Source organism: Gymnoscopelus braueri, assembly GCF_963280865.1.
Source record: "Gymnoscopelus braueri genome assembly, chromosome: 3".
In the NCBI taxonomy this organism is placed as follows: domain Eukaryota; kingdom Metazoa; phylum Chordata; class Actinopteri; order Myctophiformes; family Myctophidae; genus Gymnoscopelus; species Gymnoscopelus braueri.
The window spans coordinates 59,323,584-59,343,003 of NC_137612.1; the positions used below are offsets into that span (position 1 = coordinate 59,323,584).

Genomic DNA, 19,420 nt, shown 5'->3' on the forward strand with positions numbered 1-19,420 from the left:
GTAAAATCTGTCCTCAGGCAAATACTAAACTACATTCTGCAAATAATTAAACTACACTGTGTGCAGGAGAATCTTAGTTCTATTTCTGATGATGATGCTTATTATTATTTAGAAGATTGATTGATTGATTGATTGATTGATTGATTGATTGATTGAATACTTTATTAGCAGGTTTTGCTAGTACAGTACAGTACAGTACAGTACAGTACAGTACAGTACAGTACAGTACAGTACAGTACAGTACAGTACAGTACAGTACAGTCAAAGACAACACAATGTTGTAAAACAGTTTCCATATTAGGTTATTCAGGTGGATTAAAATGCATCATATGTGGACAGATGTGTTGTGTATACAACAGTTTATGTAGGAACAGTAGATCTATGCAGTGCACAGATGTGTTATATGCTACTTTTACATAGTATTATTATTATTCACAGATGTGTTGTGTAATGCTACTTTTACATATTGTTATTATTATTTACAGATGTGTTGTGTAATGCTACTTTTACATATTGTTATTATTATTTACAGATGTCCAGTTGTGTTTTTCCATTATGTTGGAACCAAAATGCCATGGTTTGTTCAGTGTCTGTATACACAAGATGTGTAAAAATATGATAAAATAAATAATACATACAAACAGACAGACAGACATGTTCTTAACAGCAATAAAACAGCAATATGAAAGAAAAGCAGAGGCATAGCATTGTGTTGGATGGCTGCTGTTTGTCAAATGATCCACAAGGTGGCACTGTTGGATTTCTTATTAACTTGATCATCACGTACAAAAAGAAACGTTTTCTAAATGGTCCGAGGTTTGATTGTGTGTGTGTGTGTGTGTGTGTGTGTGTGTGTGTGTGTGTGTGTGTGTGTGTGTGTGTGTGTGTGTGTGTGTGCGTGCGTGCGTGCGTGCGTGCGTGTGTGTGTGTGTGTGTGCGTGCATGCGTGCTTGGGTGCGTGCGTGCGTGCGTGCGTGCGTGCATGCATGCCTGCGTGCGTGCGCGCGTGCGTGCGTGTAATTATATCCAAAGATATTTGCTACTAAAGCACTTAATTTCCCATCATGCCTCTCTGTCAGGGTGTCTTCCTGTACGGATGTAGTTCTATTTTTGCTACCGAAAAAAAAGCACTCCATTTCCCGTCGTGCCTCGGTGTTCCTGCTGTCAGTCCAACATGGCGGCTCCCCTGACTCTGCTAGTGATCCTGTCGGTGACGATCAGAGCGGTTCTGTTCAGGTCCGGTCTGGAGGCTCTGGTGGCGGAGCGGGTGGAGGTGGTCTCACCGCTCTGCGCCTGGAAGAGAGGTAAGGGCTCTTGCTCATTAGCATCTCATTAGCATGTCTAGACTGGATGATATGAGGGTTCTTCTCTTCCTGGTTCAGCACCACACAGGCTTCTGTTCTGTTCATTTCAATCAGTGTTGTTGCTCTAAACAGTTCAATTCAAATCTGAGCTTTTATGGCATGAGAAATCATACGTTTACATTACCAAAGCAGGTGTCAAAAGCATAATAAAACAATTAAAGAAACTAATGGGTAAAGTATGTACAGTTGTACTTGTAGCCCTAGAATGACTGTGATACTACATACATTTCATGTATTCCAGAGGATACAGGATAGGTGGGCACTAGGGACATCTGGGCACCTCGATGCAAAATTGGCTATTTTGTCCACATGTTGAAAAATAAAATATTTGAACATGGACATGATGTGAACATGCACGGTACATCATTATCACACTTCAATTTTATCCTTCAACTTCTTGTGTATGCCTCACAATGACTGGATATACAGGTCTTGTAGCTATTGTAGACAGGCACGGAGATGACGGGGGGCTTCAAAATGGACCCCCCCCCCCCAAGTCATTTAGAATAATACAAATAAATGTTAAAATAATTAATTTTTTGATAATAAATCAGTAAAATTAGGCAAAAATAAGAATTCAATAACCTAACCCTAACATAACCCTAACCTAGCTCTGGTCCATAGCGCTGGAAGGAGTTCTCCTTAACGCTATGGTACTTTTGATTCTTTCCCCTCGCACTGGGGTAGCGCAGCCTCTCGTCTGTAGTATACATTTTAAATACACTTTTGCTACTCACCAAAACAAAGATGGAGTTGAAAGCCAACTCTACTAAGTGGGAACACTCTAAAATACACTTTTTGGCCAGAAAAGTAAATATTTCACCGGAAGGAAGAACCTGGTCAATAGAAAATTTCATTGACCAGATCTGTAGAGGGCACTGTGGAGTAACCAAAAAAAATGTTTTCCTTCTGGTTTTATGGAGTTGAAAGCCTACTCTACTAAGTGGGAACACTCTGAGCCCCCCACCTCACGTTTCGGGGCCGACCCCCGCCAGCCTCAAGCCAGATCTCCGCCCCTGATTGTAGAAATATTAGACATTAATTGCCAAATCATACACAGCCATTATAGATGGTAACTGGAAGGCTCGCCCCAAAACAGTTCAGTCCAGCAGTCATTTCGGGCCCCGCTGCGGGCAGTCAGAGAAATCTAGATCTATGAATCTAAACAACATCTATGCCCAAATTAATTAATGTGAATTCATGTCGATGCATGTGTTGATTTAGTTGTTTCAGTAGTTAATTGATGATAATTAAAGGTTCATCAATGTGTGTTTCAGTGGTGGAGGGGTTGGCTCTGTTGGATCTGGGAATCTCACCCTACTCTGGAGATGTGTTCCACGAGGTAACACACACACACACACACACACACACACACACACACACACACACACACACACACACACACACACACACACACACACACACACACACACACACACACACACACACACACACACACACACAGTTTAACAGTTACAGGGACACAAATATTTTAGGTGCAGTAAAGGTTACATTCACAAACTCATGGATATGTCCTCATGATACAACATGCATGTCACTCAGCACTCCAAGTAGTGGCCGCTCCGCCACATATGGCAGCAGAGACAGCACAATACTTTGCCAGCCTTTCTGCCTCGTCTTTGGGCATCCCAAGTTGTCAACCCTCCAACAACCAGTCCGTGGGTATGTCCCTGGCTGGATCACAAGAGGAAAGACACACACACACACACCCTACTCTGGAGACATATGCTATGAGGTAGGCCTCATAGCATACACTCATATACACTGTTTGACTGTATGCTATGAGGTAGGCCTAGCATACACTCAATACACTGTTTGACATAACCCCTTTATAAATCAGTAATAATGTATGTGATGTCATTATTATAATATAATGTGTGTAATGTCATTGATATGAATGTATGATGTAATTAATAGTAACATGTGATGCCATTGCTATGAATTTATATAAAATATACAATTTACAATGTAGGCATTTAGCAGATGCTCTTTATCCAGAGGTACTCACAATAAACAAGGTAAACACATGCATAGAATGCAGAGAGACGGTGTAGTGTCTCAGTAAACTAGGATCACAGGTAAACCAAGAACCTACTGTATAGCATCAGTCTAAACAATATACCATCAAAAAAATAATCTGTACATTGAAACTATAGGATACCAGGTAAACCATGAACCTAGCATCTGTCTAAACAACATGCTATCTAAATCATTGGTTCTCAAACTTTTTCATGTCAAGGACCCCCAAATTTACACTTATTAGCCCGCGGACCCCCATTTGAAAAAATATGCCAGGGAACCCCCATAAGAGAAGATTTTTATGGCTCTAGCAGTGATTCTCAACCATTTGAATTTCAAGGACCCCCAGTTTGACATGCATTAGGCTACGGACCCCCATTTAATGGCATTTCTATCTCTGGGACCCCAATTTAAGTTGTAAAATCAATGTTAATTTAACTCTGAGAGTGTACAAATGGAACGGGTCCATTTGGTTCCATTTGTACACTCTCAGAGTTACAGACCCATAAGGGTCCATTTGGTTCATAAAATCATTTAGCTGGGGACCCCCTGGAACGCCCTCTATAGGAACGCCCACTATAGGAACGCCCACTATAGGATAGGGGAGGTAGATGTACATTCCCTTTGAAAGGAGGTGTCATTCACTGCCGCCGTTTTGTGCGATGTCATTTCAGACTCCTCTCACCATCTACTTCTTCCACTTTGTGGTGGACTATGCAGAGATCACCTTCATGGTGAGTACTGGTGATGTCATCGTGATCGTCATGATGTTGTGGTTTCAACGTGTGATCCCAAAGCCTATACCACTTGTGCAAGAACTGGTATCCTAAGTGGGTGCCGGCGTCATAACTATAAACTAATATAGTTGGTTTCACTATTTTGTTTAGCCTGTTATTAGAGCATTTGTATGTGTGCACGTATGTGTTTATTATTGTACTAAATTTGCATAATTAAATTTACACAATTTACATTAAAAAATACATAATCTTATATAATTATATATTATATAACATATTCGAAAATATTCGAATATTAAAAATAATAAAGCATTGAAATTCGAATGGGATTATAGAGGAGAACTGACAGCCCTAGTTCACATTCATTCTTCCATTGGAATTAATAGACTCCAACCTGCTTCCCGTCTCCTAAAAAGACTTTTAGGAGATGGCATGTCTTGTCTATTTCCGTCTTGGCTACAACCCTGCTACATACTGTAAGAGGGGAATATGGGAAATGTAGTTGAAATGAAGGTGTCTGACCAATCGGCTTGCGTTTCACATGTGTTGACTGAAGCTCATGTGTGAGTTGATCTAAACTCCACCTACTGTATGACCTCTGACTTCTGTCTGTCTGTCTGTCTGTCTGTCTGTCTGTCTGTCTGTCTGTGTGTGTGTCTCTCTCTCTCAGTTGGCTGATGTTGTCACTGCAGTGGCTCTGTACATGGCAGCAAAGGACTACAACAAACAAGTAGTGAGTAACCAATACGAATTGTGCTCTGTACTGTACACCAGTGGGTCTCAACCTTTTTCAAGACAAGGACCCCCAAATAAAAGTGTATGTGTTTTGGAGTGTTTGTTCGGTAACAGGAGTCTCTCTGTCTCTCCAGCTCTTAAATAAACAGAAAATACATTGTCAGGTCGGGACACTTATTTTATCCAATCAGGAGAGAGAACTCACACAGAATACAGATGAAACAAGTGAACATGGAAGTGATGACACAAAGAAAATGAGCAGACCAAATTGGAACTGGAACACTATAAGATTGAAGCTGATGAATGGGTACTCTCTCCTCATTGGCTGATGATTGGCCTACCTGAAAATGTATTTTCTGTTTATTAAAGAGCTGGAGAGACAGGAAGACGCCTGTTACTGAATAAACACTCAATAGTAATGATTACTATCACAATATGGTGATTTGACCTTTTTAACAAAAAATAATAATTTTGTTTTAACTAAAAATATCACTTACCCTACCGTTTACTACTTTTGCTGGGGACCCCCTGGAACCCCCCCAAGGACCCCTGAGGGTCCACAAACTTTGAGAACCACTGACCTAGAAGCTATAAATGCTATCTGCATGTAGGTTGCAACACCCTCCATTGACAGTTCATTCATGAAACAGAAAAGTCCTATTATATCTGATTGTATTAAACGACCATAAACTCATCAATATTGCACCTGTACAGACAGCTTGGGTCCTCCTCTTTGTCTCTGTCAAGTCTTTGTTTCATAAAAACCCACCGTTGTCATGTTACGATCAAACTCTGTCAATAAACTCATGTGCAGTCTCGATTTCTTCTCTGGGTTTGAGTTTGGAATCACTCGTTCTAAGTCACTCGACGATCCTGCGTACCGCCTGTTTAAAACAGTGGTGGAAAAAGAACTCACATTTTTACTTATGTAAAAGTATCAATACTGCACTGTAGAAATACTCTGTAAAGTAAGTAAATGTCCGGAATTAAAAATGTACCTGAATAAAAGTACAAAAGTATTGGTATCATAATGTACTTAAAGTACCAAAAGTACAAAGTACTCATTATGCAGAATGTCCCATTTCACACGTTTTCAAATGCAAAAAATGAATACAAATCTTTTGAAAATAGCAGGTCTACAGATCTTGTTGATCGGCTATTTTCAAATGGCCGAAATAAGTGGGTAATGTATGTTTTGTAATAATAATCAAAATCTACAAAGTAACTAGCAACTAAAATGTTCAAATAATTGTAGTGGACACACAATATTTGCCTCTGAAAACACAATATTTGCCTCTAGTGGAGTAGAAGTAAAGGTACTGAAAATTGGAAGTATTCCAGTAAAGTCAAAATACCTCACAATTGTACTTAAGTATAGTACTTGAGTAATTGTACTTAGTTACTTGACACCACTGGTTTAGAAATTGCACATAAAGCAGGAGGCAGCAGGACGTTGAGGTATTGAAAACGAGCGCTTCCAAACTGGAAGGTGTAAAGCACCAATTCGAACAAATAGCCATGAAAGCACCTGGCTCAAATAGAGACGGAGCGAAGGACTAGTTGATGGTTTGTCCTAGAATGCATGCTATGTTCTTCCAAATGGACCCCTACAGGTCTGTAACTCTGAGCGTGTACAGATGGAACCAAATGGACCCTTACAGGTCTGTAACTCTGAGAGTGTACAAATGGAACCAAATGGACCCTTACAGGTCTGTAACTCTGAGAGTGTACAAATGGAACCAAATGGACCCTTACAGGTCTGTAACTCTGAGAGTGTACAAATGGAAGGTCCATTTGGTTCCATTTGTACACTTTTGATTTATTCCTAGATCAGTGGTTCTCAAACCTTTTCATTTCAGGGACCCCCGTAACTCTGAGAGTGTACAAATGGAACCAAATGGATGTGGTTCCATATTAAATATCATGTGATAAATTACATGGTATCGGAATGGCATAGACTGGCATACTCGCCGACACTGCTACCAGCATTTTAGGAAGTAGGGGCGTAACTCAGTGGTTCCCAAACTGGGGGTCGGGACCCCCAGAGGGGTCCCCAAATGATTTTGGGGGGTCCCCAGATGATGAGCTTAATGTGCAACATGGTTTTCTCACTCAACAGTAAACAAACCAACATACAGTACCGTGTAAGTGTATACAGAGTATCTGCACATTACTGAAGTTACAATTTAAGGACTTCTATTACTAAGAAAGAGGCAAACATTGTGAAAATAGCCGATCTACAAGCTCACAACGCCTTGCATTGCGAGGCATTGTGAGCTTATAGTTTGGCTGTTGTCACAATATTTATCTGTAGAACCGAGTCAAACTAAATCCAACTCTACAATCCCAAGTGCTTTGGTCCCCAGTTCAAATATGATTATTTTGACGGTCATGGCCTGAAAGGTTTGGGAACCTACCCGTGGCGTAACTGATAAATGCACCAGTTGAGTGATGACATAGGCTGGTCCCTTACCATGTGGTGTTTTAAAAACAAGAAGCAGGGTTTTAAAGTCAACTCTTAAATGTAACAGGTAGCCCGTGTTCAACCATTTAGACCGGGAAAGTATCTTTTAGATTTCTTTGGCTATCAAAAATAGCAGATAAACAAGCTCATAGCGCAGCACCAAATCTTTGAATATGTATATATATATTTTTGGGGGTCCTTGACCTGGAAAAGTTGGAGCACCACTGATATAGCAACATACTGTTAGGATTTAGAAAACATTTTTAGATACTGTATTTAGCCGCGGACCCCCATCTCAAAATGTTTTGTTCCAGGGACCCCCCCAGAAGCAAAGATTTGAGTTAAAAATACTCATAGCGTGGCACAGAGTGCAGCGCTATGAGCTTGTAGATCTGCTATTTTTGAATAGCCCAAAGAAATCTTAAAATGACACAGATGTGTTCCCGGTCTTAACACATTCCCTGACAATCACGTAGATCTACGTCAATGCAAATACAACCGTTCACCTCCAATCACGTAAATCTACGTTTTTCAAAAAAATAAATACATAAATAAATAATAATATATATATATATATATATATATATATATATATATATATATATATATAAATACATAAATAAATAATAATATATATATATATATATATATATATATATATATATATATATATATATATATATATATATATATATATATATATATATATATATATATATATATAAATTTTTCTCTCTCACAGAACCAGGAGATAACACAATCCGAAGATTTACTGCTACATTCACTTCCTGGTTAATTTATTTTGGAAATAACCTGTATCTCGGCTCCTGTGTTTTATTATGTATTTTTGGCGAAACATGCTATTTTCATAACAAGCGAACGGGAGGTCGCAATGACATTTTTTTTTGTGGAAGCACTGTGAAACCATCTGGAGATCGATCATACTGGAGATAAATATTCTGTGACTAGGTTAGAAAAATGTTTAAAAAATGGCAGAAGCTTAAAAAAACGGATGCATATACAGTAACCTGGTGGTGAATGTGTTAAAGGGTTAAGTAGGCAAGACCGGGGTGATATGCTCCCGGCTTCTAGTTGTTGTTATCAGTCTAGCTGCTGAGTTCTGAATGAATTGTCGTTCATCTGATGTGTGATTCGCTGTGTTTCAGTTCAGAAAGCAGAAATATGCCCTGGAGGCCGAGCGGTACGCCTTAGACTGCCTGGAGCTCATCAGAAGCCCTGGACAGATGCACTATATACCTCTGAAAGTAGCCATGTTGTAAGTACTGTCTGGAGCTCATACGATGTTCTATGATATTATAGGCTACTTCTGAAAGTAGCCATGTTGTAAGTACTGTCTGGAGCTAATCAGAAGCCCTGACAGATGGCGTATGTTGTATACATTAACCAGGTTTTCTGTGTTGTTTTCAGTTACCTCTTGAACCCGTTCACCATCCTGTCCTGTGTAGCCAAGTCCACCTGTGGCCTGAACAACACTGTTATAGCTCTGTATATACTGGCTACTATTAAAGGTACAATGTTTGATTTATTTGATTTGCACAACAGTTTATATATATATATATGCATAACATGATAGTTCTTTCCATGGGAAAGTTGACAGTTTAGTTGTTGTGCCGGCGAGGTAAGAAACCCTTGGGAGGCCTATGTGAGTACCTCACCGTTTACATTACGTATAGTTTGGATTATTGAATATTAAAAACAAAACAAAAAAACAGAAAAAAACTAAAGCAATCAAAAACGTATATATCTATAAAAACACCAGATAAAGAAACATAGGACAAACGATACATATAAAAGTACAAACTGGGCAGAAGAGAGACAAGAGACAAAACAAAAAAAATGATTAGGACAAAGCAAAGACATGATGACTACTATCTCTAGCCATGTGAAAATAATAAAGATAAGAGATTTAGAAAGTCCATACGTGACAATATTATGGGTGCCTATCATGTAGGTATTCAATTTACGTATCAGGCTTCTTTTGTAGGTACTGAAGAAAGGGAGGATGTGGTTGGCACTAGATGGAAATGGGCATTCCACAGTGAAACACCTATATTTTATGGCTAACTGCCCCCTATTGGTGGTACATAGTGGGAGGTGCTCTTGATTCATATTAACCCTATATCCTTTATAATATGTACCCTAACCCTGAATAACGCTGTTATACTGTAGCTCTGTGAAGGTACAGTTCACTAACTATAACCATATCTATTTATCTATAATCTGGTTATTCATCTATTTCTATAATCTGTCCTCCTCTAAATAAATGTTTTTCTTTTTTATCTTCGTTGACTGATTATATTATGGTTGATATGATGTGAAATATGCAGAAATCGAAAAAACTTATTTATATCAAAGCGTGTGCTGACCTCATTTCCTGCTTTGTGTTGTGTTGACAGGAAGTGCCTTGTTGAGTGCCATATTTCTGGCTCTGGCGACTTATCAGTCCATCTATCCACTGACGCTGTTCGCTCCCGCACTGCTCTACCTGCTGCAGGTACACGCACGCACGCACGCACGCACGCACGCACGCACGCACGCACGCACGCACGCACGCACGCACGCACGCACGCACGCACGCACGCACGCACGCACGCACGCACGCACGCACGCACACACACACACACACACACACACACATACACACACACACACATTTCAAATATGTATTTTTGTCCACATAAACGGAAGTACAAGAATGCCTTGTACAAAGGACATAAACAGCTTATGAAACTACAGTCAAATCAAAGCAGGGACACAAACTACATTATGCTACTAATGCTACTAATGCAATTTAGTATGAACTTTGTGGCTTAGTTTCCACACACACACACACACACACACACACACACACACTGCAGAGAGTATCAGAAAGTCATACATGTGTTATCTTTCCTATGACGTTCATTCTCTCTCTCCTCTTTAAAAAATGTCTGTGTCTCCTTCATTTTCTTCAATAAAATCCTCTTCTCTCTCTCTCTCTCTCACAGTGTCAGTACATTCCAGTGAACATGTCTGTCTCTGTGCGTCTGTCTCTCACAGCGTCAGTACATTCTAGTGAACGTGTCTGTCTCTCTGTGTACCTGTCTCTCTCACAGCGTCAGTACATTCCAGTGAACATGTCTGTCTCTCTCTCACAGCGTCAGTACATTCCAGTGAACGTGTACCTGTCTCTCTCTCACAGCGTCAGTACATTCCAGTGAACATGTGCCTGTCTGTCTCTCTATGTCCCTGTCTCTCTCACAGCGTCAGTACATTCCAGTGAACGTGTACAGGTGGAGTTTCTGGGTGTTCCTCCTGCAGTATGCATTCATGTTCCTGGGCAGCCTGTTGGTTCTGGTGGGCCTCAGCTTCTTCCTGTTGGGATCCTGGGACTTCCTGCCGTCCGTATATGGATTCATGTGAGTGGGGTGGGGGGTGGTGGTGGAAAAAGTACTCACGTTTTTTTACTTAAGCTGGACAAACACTGTTCAATGTGAGCCTGATTCTGAGCCCCACCGTTTCTGCCGAGTCATGAATTTCTGCTCCGTCATGATTGATTGAATTCTTTATTAACAAGATTATTAACAGTACAGGAAGTACAGTCAAAGGTCATGCTAAAAGGATAACACAAAAAGCCCCAGGGCTTATTTCCATTGTGGTCGACTTTACTCAATTCATCAGTAATACATATAATACAAATACAATACAATGCCAAATATATTGGATTAAAGCTCAGTATAATCATAAGATATATTTACAGAGAAAGGAGCAAAGAGGATTGCACTATTAAGGTGTTCAAGGAGTTAAACTATGCTTACCGGTACTTGTATTTGAGGACAGGAATTATTTCAGTTTAGTTTTGAGTTTGGGTAGGGAGTCTAGAACCTGTATTTCTTGGAATGAGAATTCCCTGATATCATTTAACTTCAAACTTGGGTTTCTCTCTCTGTCAGTTCCAGATCTAACTCTCTCTCTGCCTCTCTGTGTGTTGTCTGTCTCTCTCCTAGTCTCTCAGTTCCAGACCTAACTCCTAACATCGGACTCTTCTGGTATTTCTTCGCTGAGATGTTCCAACATTTCCGTCTGTTCTTCCTGTGTGTGTTCCAGATCAACATATTCTTCTACACAATCCCCCTGTCCATCAAACTGCAGTAAGACACACACACACACACACACACACACACACACACACACACACACACACACACACACACACACACACACACACACACACACACACACACACACACACACACACACACACACACACACACACATTTTGAGTCTACCTCGCGTATCGATCAAAAGCAAACATTCTCACCTCTTGCCAAAGAGGTGATCCTGGGATCATTCACAGGATCATTCACAGCTCCCCCCCACTCACTGAAAACTCGAAATCTCGTCAAACTGTAAGTAACTAGAAATCTCGTCGGTGGCAGGCAAGGAGTTAAAATGTCATCTCAAAATGTTTGATTACCTTTACGTGTGTGTGTGTGTGTGTGTGTGTGTGTGTGTGTGTGTGTGTGTGTGTGTGTGTGTGTGTGTGTGTGTGTGTGTGTGTGTGTGTGTGTGTGTGTGTGTGTGTGTGTGTGTGTGTGTGTGTGTGTGTGTGTGTGTGTGTGTGTGTGTGTGTTCAGGGATCATCCGGTCTTCCTCATCTTCATGCAGATAGCCGTGGTGTCCATCTTCAAGTCGTATCCCACCGTAGGGGACATCTCTCTGTACCTGTCCTTCCTACCACTGTGGAACCATCTGTACAGATGTAAATATATATATACTATATATCGTCTCTGTCGGGTGGAATGTCCAAAACTGTTTTTTTCAGGATTCAAATTCAAAAGTACTGTAGCAGATCTACAAGCTCAACAGTGTTAAATAGCTCTATATTGTGATACTACTCATTGCTATAGTGTGTTAGTTCAGTAACAGGCGCCTCCCTGTCTCTCCAGCTCTTAATTCCTGCATTTTCAGGTCAGGATACCAATTTCATCCAATCAGGATAGAGAACTCACACTGGATACAGTGAATTTGAAAGTGATGACACAAATAAATGAGCAAATTGAAAAAGATTTGAGCACCACTGATATAGCAACATACGTTTTTCAGAATACTGTTAGGATTTAGAAGGTATTTGTAGAATCGGCCTCAGGTCTTAATGGGTTAATTAATATGCGCGTTAACATTGTTCATTAATATACGTGTGTTTGTTCAGTCTTAAGGAACATCTTCTTGGTATCGTGTGTGATGCTGGCTTGCTCCGCCCTCTTCCCTGTTCTGTGGCACCTGTGGATCTACGCTGGCAGCGCCAACTCCAACTTCTACTACGCTATTACCCTGCTGTTCAACGTCGCACAGGTAGCTGGCACTGTTCTACTGCGCCATGTATATATATGTTACAGGGAAATTGGCATTCCAGGGAAATTGAAAAAGGAGCGCTCGTTTTCACCCACCCCCCAGGCAATTCTGTAGAACCAACACTAGAGGGCAATGCAAGCCACGAGGCTTCCCAACCACAGTGCACTAACATATATGGCCCCGACCACACACGCACGCACGCACGCACGTGCACACACGCTCATGCTTTCAATTTGGTTTATGACTATAAGATAATTTTATTGTGTTCTTTTAACATTTGTTTTAGTTTATCCACGACACACACACACACACACACACGTGGATAGTAATACATGAAAAGATCTATTCTCTCCCTATCGGTTTACAACTCGGACGGCGCTGATTCGACTAGCAGACCTTCGGCCGGTCGGCGCGGGCACTCGCACCCGGAGGCGCTCGGGCGCGCCTCCTCGGCCTCAAGCTCTGCTAAGTCGGCGCAGCCAGGTCCGCCTCGCATCAAAGCCCCGCCTCGCGCCTCCTCCTCCTCCTCTCGCCGCCTCGCATCAAAGCCCCGCCTCGCGAGGAGTAGCGCCTCGCGTAAAAAACCCTGTCTCGAAAAGTCCCGCCTCGCGAAGGCCTGTGCCTAAAAACGAGCGCTCCTTTTTCAATTTCCCTGTGACATATATCCTCTTATCTCCAAATTTTCACTTTTTGTGATTAATGCCCTTCTGGATTACACTGCAGCGTCGCCCCAAATACCAAAAATAATAGAAATTCTTTATTCCAAAGAACCCCTTGAGATGTACCATCTCGTTTTCGAGGGGATCCACAGATTACAGAGATACATTTTTCATACATTTAGACACAACATTTAACAGGCAGTTCAAACAACATCAACAAAACAAAACAAACAAGGCAAAACAAAACAAGACATACAACAATAACAACACAAATTCAAATCATCATATCTTGGGTTCTGAACATTTAAAAACAATATTTAATAATAATAATATTTTTTTATATATATTTTTATTATGACGTCGGCGACATCATTGGCATTCTGGGCTTATGAAAAACGTGACGTCGGCGACGTCATTGGCACTGAATGAGTTAATACCAAATTGTCCAAATGAGTCAAATATTACGTAAGAAAGAGGCAAACATTGTGAAAATAGCCGATCTACAAGCTCACAATCCCTCACAATGCGAGCCTTGGTGAGCCTTGTAGATCGCCTATTTACACAATATTTATCTGTGGAACCGAGTCAGACTAAATGTAATGTCTCAACTCCTACAATTCCAAGTGTCAGGGTGGGGGGGTCCCCAGTTAACGTATGATTATTTTGGGGGGTCACGGCCTGAAATGTTTGGGAACTATTGGTCTAACACACAACATGACATGCAGGACAGTGGAGGTGAGCAGGTAGTAATCTAAGTATTGGAACGTGTCCATCAGTCCAACCTGCTCCATTCCTCCAGATTCGCATCTAGTCCTCACCTCCTCACTAGGAGGAGGGACTAAGGAGCGAGTGGAGGAGGCGAGTGTGGAATTTAAACAGTATTGGAATGTGGCCGATGATTCAGCACTTTGTTGTTCACCTTTAACACATTCCACGCCAGAGTTTAATATCATAATGTACTCACCAGTGCCAGCGATTTATTGTTGTTTTTTTGTTTTTTTTCACGTCGCCACAGACCTCGCTAAATACCTTAAGATCGCGCGTTAAACTGTTTGTAGACACACAGGGTGGCTGTGTGAGTGGCCCAGAGAAGACCGTTTCAATCGGCGATCGTCCATTTTGAAGTTGTCGCGGTTTATGTTAAACAGCGATCAGCGAGGAGAAAAACAACAACCGAGATAATGGCGGATTAGGGGAAGATTTAGAGCGGAGGCGGGTGGGAACGAAAATCTCCGGATACGGATATTTCCATATCCGGGTGTGCTACAATGAAATGTGTCACTGCGAGGGAGGCCTACAATGAAATGTGTCACTGCGAGGGAGGCCTACAATAATATGTGTCACTGCGAGGGAGGCCTACAATGATATGTGAACCTGCGAGAAAAAAAGACCACTTCGCGTAGATCTACGCGACTGGCATGCTGCGCAATTATTTAGGTTTGCGTAGATCTACGCAATTGGCACGCAATGTGTTAAACATCCACATTCTGGGGGGGAACATCAGCCAAAAATAGCCGATCTACAAGGTCACCACGCGGCGTGAGCTCGTAGATCACATATTTGTGGTGCAGAGATTTGGTGTAGAGGGAAAAAGCGGTCCAAGTACAGGGCCAACTCGGGTCCAGTTTACCAGTGGTGTAAAGTAACTAAGTACATTTACTCAAGTACTGTACTTAAGTACATTTTGTAGGTATGTTTTACTTTAGTGGAGTATTTCCCATGTTCAATACTTTTACTTCTACTCCACTACATCTCTGAGGAAAATATTGTACTGTTACTCCACTACAATTATTTGAAAACTTCAGTTACTAGTTACTTTGTAGATTTTGATTATTATTACAAAACATACATGAACCACTTCAGCCCTACAGTATATACATTTCGGCCATTTGAAAATAGCCGATCTACAAGCTCACAATGCGAGCTTGTAGATCTGCTATACATTTGAAAACTTGTGAAATGGGACATTCTGCATAATGAGTTTCTACTTTTGGTACTTTAAGTGCATTTTGACATCAATACTTTGGTACTTTAACTCAAGTAAATTTGGAATTCCGAACTTTACTTGTAACGGAGTACTTCTACATAGCAGTATTGATACTTTTACTTAAGTAAAAAATGTGAGTAAAACTGCAGTTTGCGATGTTTAGAAGGTCAGAACGTTATATGTTTCACATGTTGTGATCTGTTTCCACACTGTGATGTTTGAATGATAAAATAATCATAAAACAATAATAATGTATAATAAATGTTGTGACGTGTCTTTCAGATCCTGCTGGTGTCAGATTACTTCTATGCGTATCTGAGGAGAGAACATCACCTGACCCATGGCCTGTACCTGAAGAGGCCGGACGGAACCGAAGCTACGCTAGTGCTAAAATAACACTCTGCACATAGACATAGACCACGGCTATCTGCATGAAGATCGGATATACAGACACACACACACACACACACACACACACACCAGAACTTCAACCCTCCTCTTTGTTATTCTGGGTTTTTTTTGTTTTACGTCTTTCCTTTGTGTTTGCATTGTGCTTTACTTTTGGTAGATGAAGTCAGACAGAGTTAGTGTGTCATTAATCTCTGGAACCGGACTGTTTCCTCCCACAATGTTCACATGCCTCCGTCATATTAGTCCAGTGGTTCTCAACCTGTGGGGACCCCAAGGGGGTCCCCAAATGATTTTGAGGGGTCCCCAGTTGATTAGTTTAAGGCAAGCTAACATTAAGTCTGGTTCTCAAAGTGGGGAGTATATAGCATCAGTTATTCTAACCACTTTATCCATTTACATGTTGGCTATTCAAAAATAGCATATACAAGCTCTGTGCATCTGCTATTTTTGAACATTTTTGAAAAATCTCGATTTCTTTTTTGGGAAGATTTTGCGTTTTTTTATTTATTCATCTTCTCTTCTGGGGGTCCCTGGAACAAAATATTTTCAGATGAGGGATCCGCGGCCAAATGCCTATCAATTTGGGGGGTCCTTCACGTGAAAAGCTTAGAGAAGCACCGCTGTATAGCATTCAGAGGTTCAGTCTATTTTGACATGGGAGACGGAACTGAAGTTAACTGAAGCTACACTGGGAGACGGCGACACCTGGTGGCAGAATGTGGCATGGAGATGATCTTTTTCTCCTCAAGCCTTATTCATTCATAGTCGGCTGCACAAAAGCTGATCTACAAGTATGAAGTATAAGTATATTTACTGTACGAACATCATCAGCTACTTGAAAAGGACATTTGTCTGTACGGAAAATATTATTACATTAAATATATTATTTAGATAAAAATGATGAAATAATAATAATTACTAAAGGGAAACTGAAGGAATAATTCACATTCACATGATTGGTTTAACCCATTAAGACCTGAGGCTGATTGTACAAATCATCTGTTGAGTGGAAACCTCATATGTTCAAACAGTTTTCAGGATTCAAATTCAAAAGTAGCAGATCTACAAGCTCAACACGTGGCACTTAGTTCCGCATTTTGAGCTTGTAGATCTGCTACTTTTGAGGTTTTTGTGTGACGCTGTAGTGTGATAAAGTAGGGCGTTAATTTACGAAAAAAAAAATCTTCTAAATCCTAAGAGTTTCATAGTGCGGCACCGAGTGCCGCGCTATGAGCTTGTAGATCTGCTTCAGAAAAATCGTGAACATTTTTGCAAATCTTTGAATATACATTTTTTTTAAGCGAGCATTTTTTTATTCAAATCTTTGCTTCTGGGGGGTCCCTAGAACAACATATTTTGAGATGGGGGTCCGCGGCCAAATACATTTTATACAATTTACAATTTTGGGGGTCCTTGACATTGTTGGAACACAAGTTGGAGCACCGCTAATATAGCACAAAAAAAAACTGTTAGGATTTAGAAGACATTTGTAGAATCCCCCAGAAGCAAAGATTTGAGTTACAAATGTTTGCATTAAAAATAAATTATATTCAAAGATTTGCTACACATGTTAACGATTTTTCAAAAAAATTGCCAAATAAATCTAAAATGACACAGGTGCTTCCCGGATTTAATGGGTTAATGGGCTAATAATAATGTAGGACTGAGACATCAAAGTAAACACGGGCTGAAGCACACAGTCTTGTTTTGTTATTTTAATGGTTTTTATGCTGCTGCACAGTAAAACCCTCAGTATTCATTTAACCCCCAAAGCCTGTCTTTAGGGTTAAAATAACACACTGTACAAATTGAACTATTGTCAGAGTTAAAATAACACCTGTAATGTTAAAGGAATACTTCAACCAAAAAAATTTTAATCCTATCAATTGCTCACCCCATGAAGACTTGAATTCATGGAGATTATATGTTGTTGTTTTTATTGCATTCCTGAGCCAATAATCCAATATTTGCTGCCGCGATAGGAGACCAAAATAATCTTTTAAATGTTTCTCTTGTTAAGATTGGTCTTCTATTAACTTCAATTAAATATTGGATTATTGGCTCAGGAATGCGACAAAGAATATATATTTTTGAGTTAAGTATTCCTTTAAAAATAATAACGAGGGTTTTCTTGTGTAAATGGAGAATCTGCTCTGTTTTGATACTGTATGCCAGTGGTTCTCAAAGTGGGGCCCGGGGACCCCCAGGGGTCTTTGAGGGGGGTTCAGGGGGTCCCCAGCTAAAATGAGTTAATATCGCATTAAAACCACTTTAACCCCTACAGTATACACATCGACCATTTGGAAATAGCAGATCTACAACTTCGGAATGCATTATGCGACACGTTGTGAGCTTCTAGATCATAAGAACAAAACTAAAACATCTTGGACATTTGGGGGTTTTGAAAACCACTGCTGTATGTATATTATGTTGATATTATAGTTTTTTTGTATTATTGCTCACTGTTATCCGCTGTGTATTAACAGGGTTATGTTTGTTATTATTATTATTACTATTTCTATTATTGTTTATATTATTATTATTTACTGTTATGGGCTGCTTTTTAACTGGATAGTTTATTACGATCAAATAATTGTATTCTGGGTTTGTTATGAAAGGGTTAATGTTACATCTGGTGAATGAACATAATGTGGAATGATTTTTGATCATGAAACATGTTTAATTAATCATGTACTTTAACATTTAATTAAACATGTTGGAATCTGTTGCTTTTGTTTCATTTCAACACAATTAGAAGCTAATTGTGTTTCAACTGAAGTTGCTTATAGTAGAGAAAACAACATAGGATCTCAGGCAGACAGGTGCATACACTCTGAAAACACTAGTGGTTGAAAAAGTACTCAAATGTTCTACTTTAGTAAAAGTATCAATACTGCAATGTAGAAGTACTCTGGTACAAGTAAAAGTCCGGAATTAAAAGTTTACTGGAGTAAAAGTACAAAAGTATTGGTATCAAAATGTACTTAAAGTACCAAAATGTTTGAAAATAGCAGATCTACAAGCTCACAATGCGAGCTTGTAGATCGGCTATTTTCAAACAGCCTAGGTATGACATAGGGCTAAAGTAGTTACGGTATGTTTTATAATGTAATAATTTATTTCTGCAAAGTAACTAGTAACTAAAGTTTTCAAATAATTGTAGTGGAGTAAAAGTATAATATTTGCCTCTGAGATGTAGTGGAGTAGAAGTAAAAGTATAGACAATTGGAAATACTCCAGGAAAGTAAACTTGAGTACCTCAAAATTGTACTGACCCCGTCACAGACTCCCAGGGGTCTGTGACGGGGTTCCAGGGGGTCCCTAGCAAAATCTATGATAGTCAGGACTCGGGAACCAAATGGACCCTTAGAAGTCTGTAACTCAAAGAGTGTACATGGAACCAAATGAATCTTTACACGTGTGTAACTCTGAGAGTGTACACTTGGAACCAAATGGACCCATGAGGGTCCATTTGTACACTAACATTGATATTGATGACGTTGATGCTTTTACAGTGTAGATTGGGGGGTCCCAGAGATTCTGCAAAAGTGCTTGACATGAAAACGTTTGAGAACCACTGTCCCTGATTAAATTCAGTGGTGTAAAGTAGGCTAACAAAGTGCATGTTCTCAAGTACAATTTTGAGGTATTTTTTTTACTTTACTGGA

General features: G+C 40.1%; 1 protein-coding gene across 1 annotated transcript; it reads left to right on the top strand.

Moving 5' to 3' along the window:
- The first annotated feature begins 1,166 nt into the window (after nt 1–1,166).
- Nucleotides 1,167–16,818, top strand: pigu (phosphatidylinositol glycan anchor biosynthesis, class U). Its single transcript, XM_080424145.1, has 12 exons — nt 1,167–1,304; nt 2,642–2,706; nt 4,079–4,138; nt 4,812–4,874; nt 8,507–8,616; nt 8,769–8,869; nt 9,758–9,855; nt 10,605–10,759; nt 11,348–11,491; nt 11,978–12,102; nt 12,553–12,695; nt 15,624–16,818. Exons 1-12 carry the CDS (start codon nt 1,175–1,177, stop codon nt 15,735–15,737), a joined length of 1,308 nt encoding a protein of 435 aa, XP_080280271.1. The 5' UTR covers nt 1,167–1,174; the 3' UTR covers nt 15,738–16,818.
- Nucleotides 16,819–19,420: the final 2,602 nt, after the last annotated feature.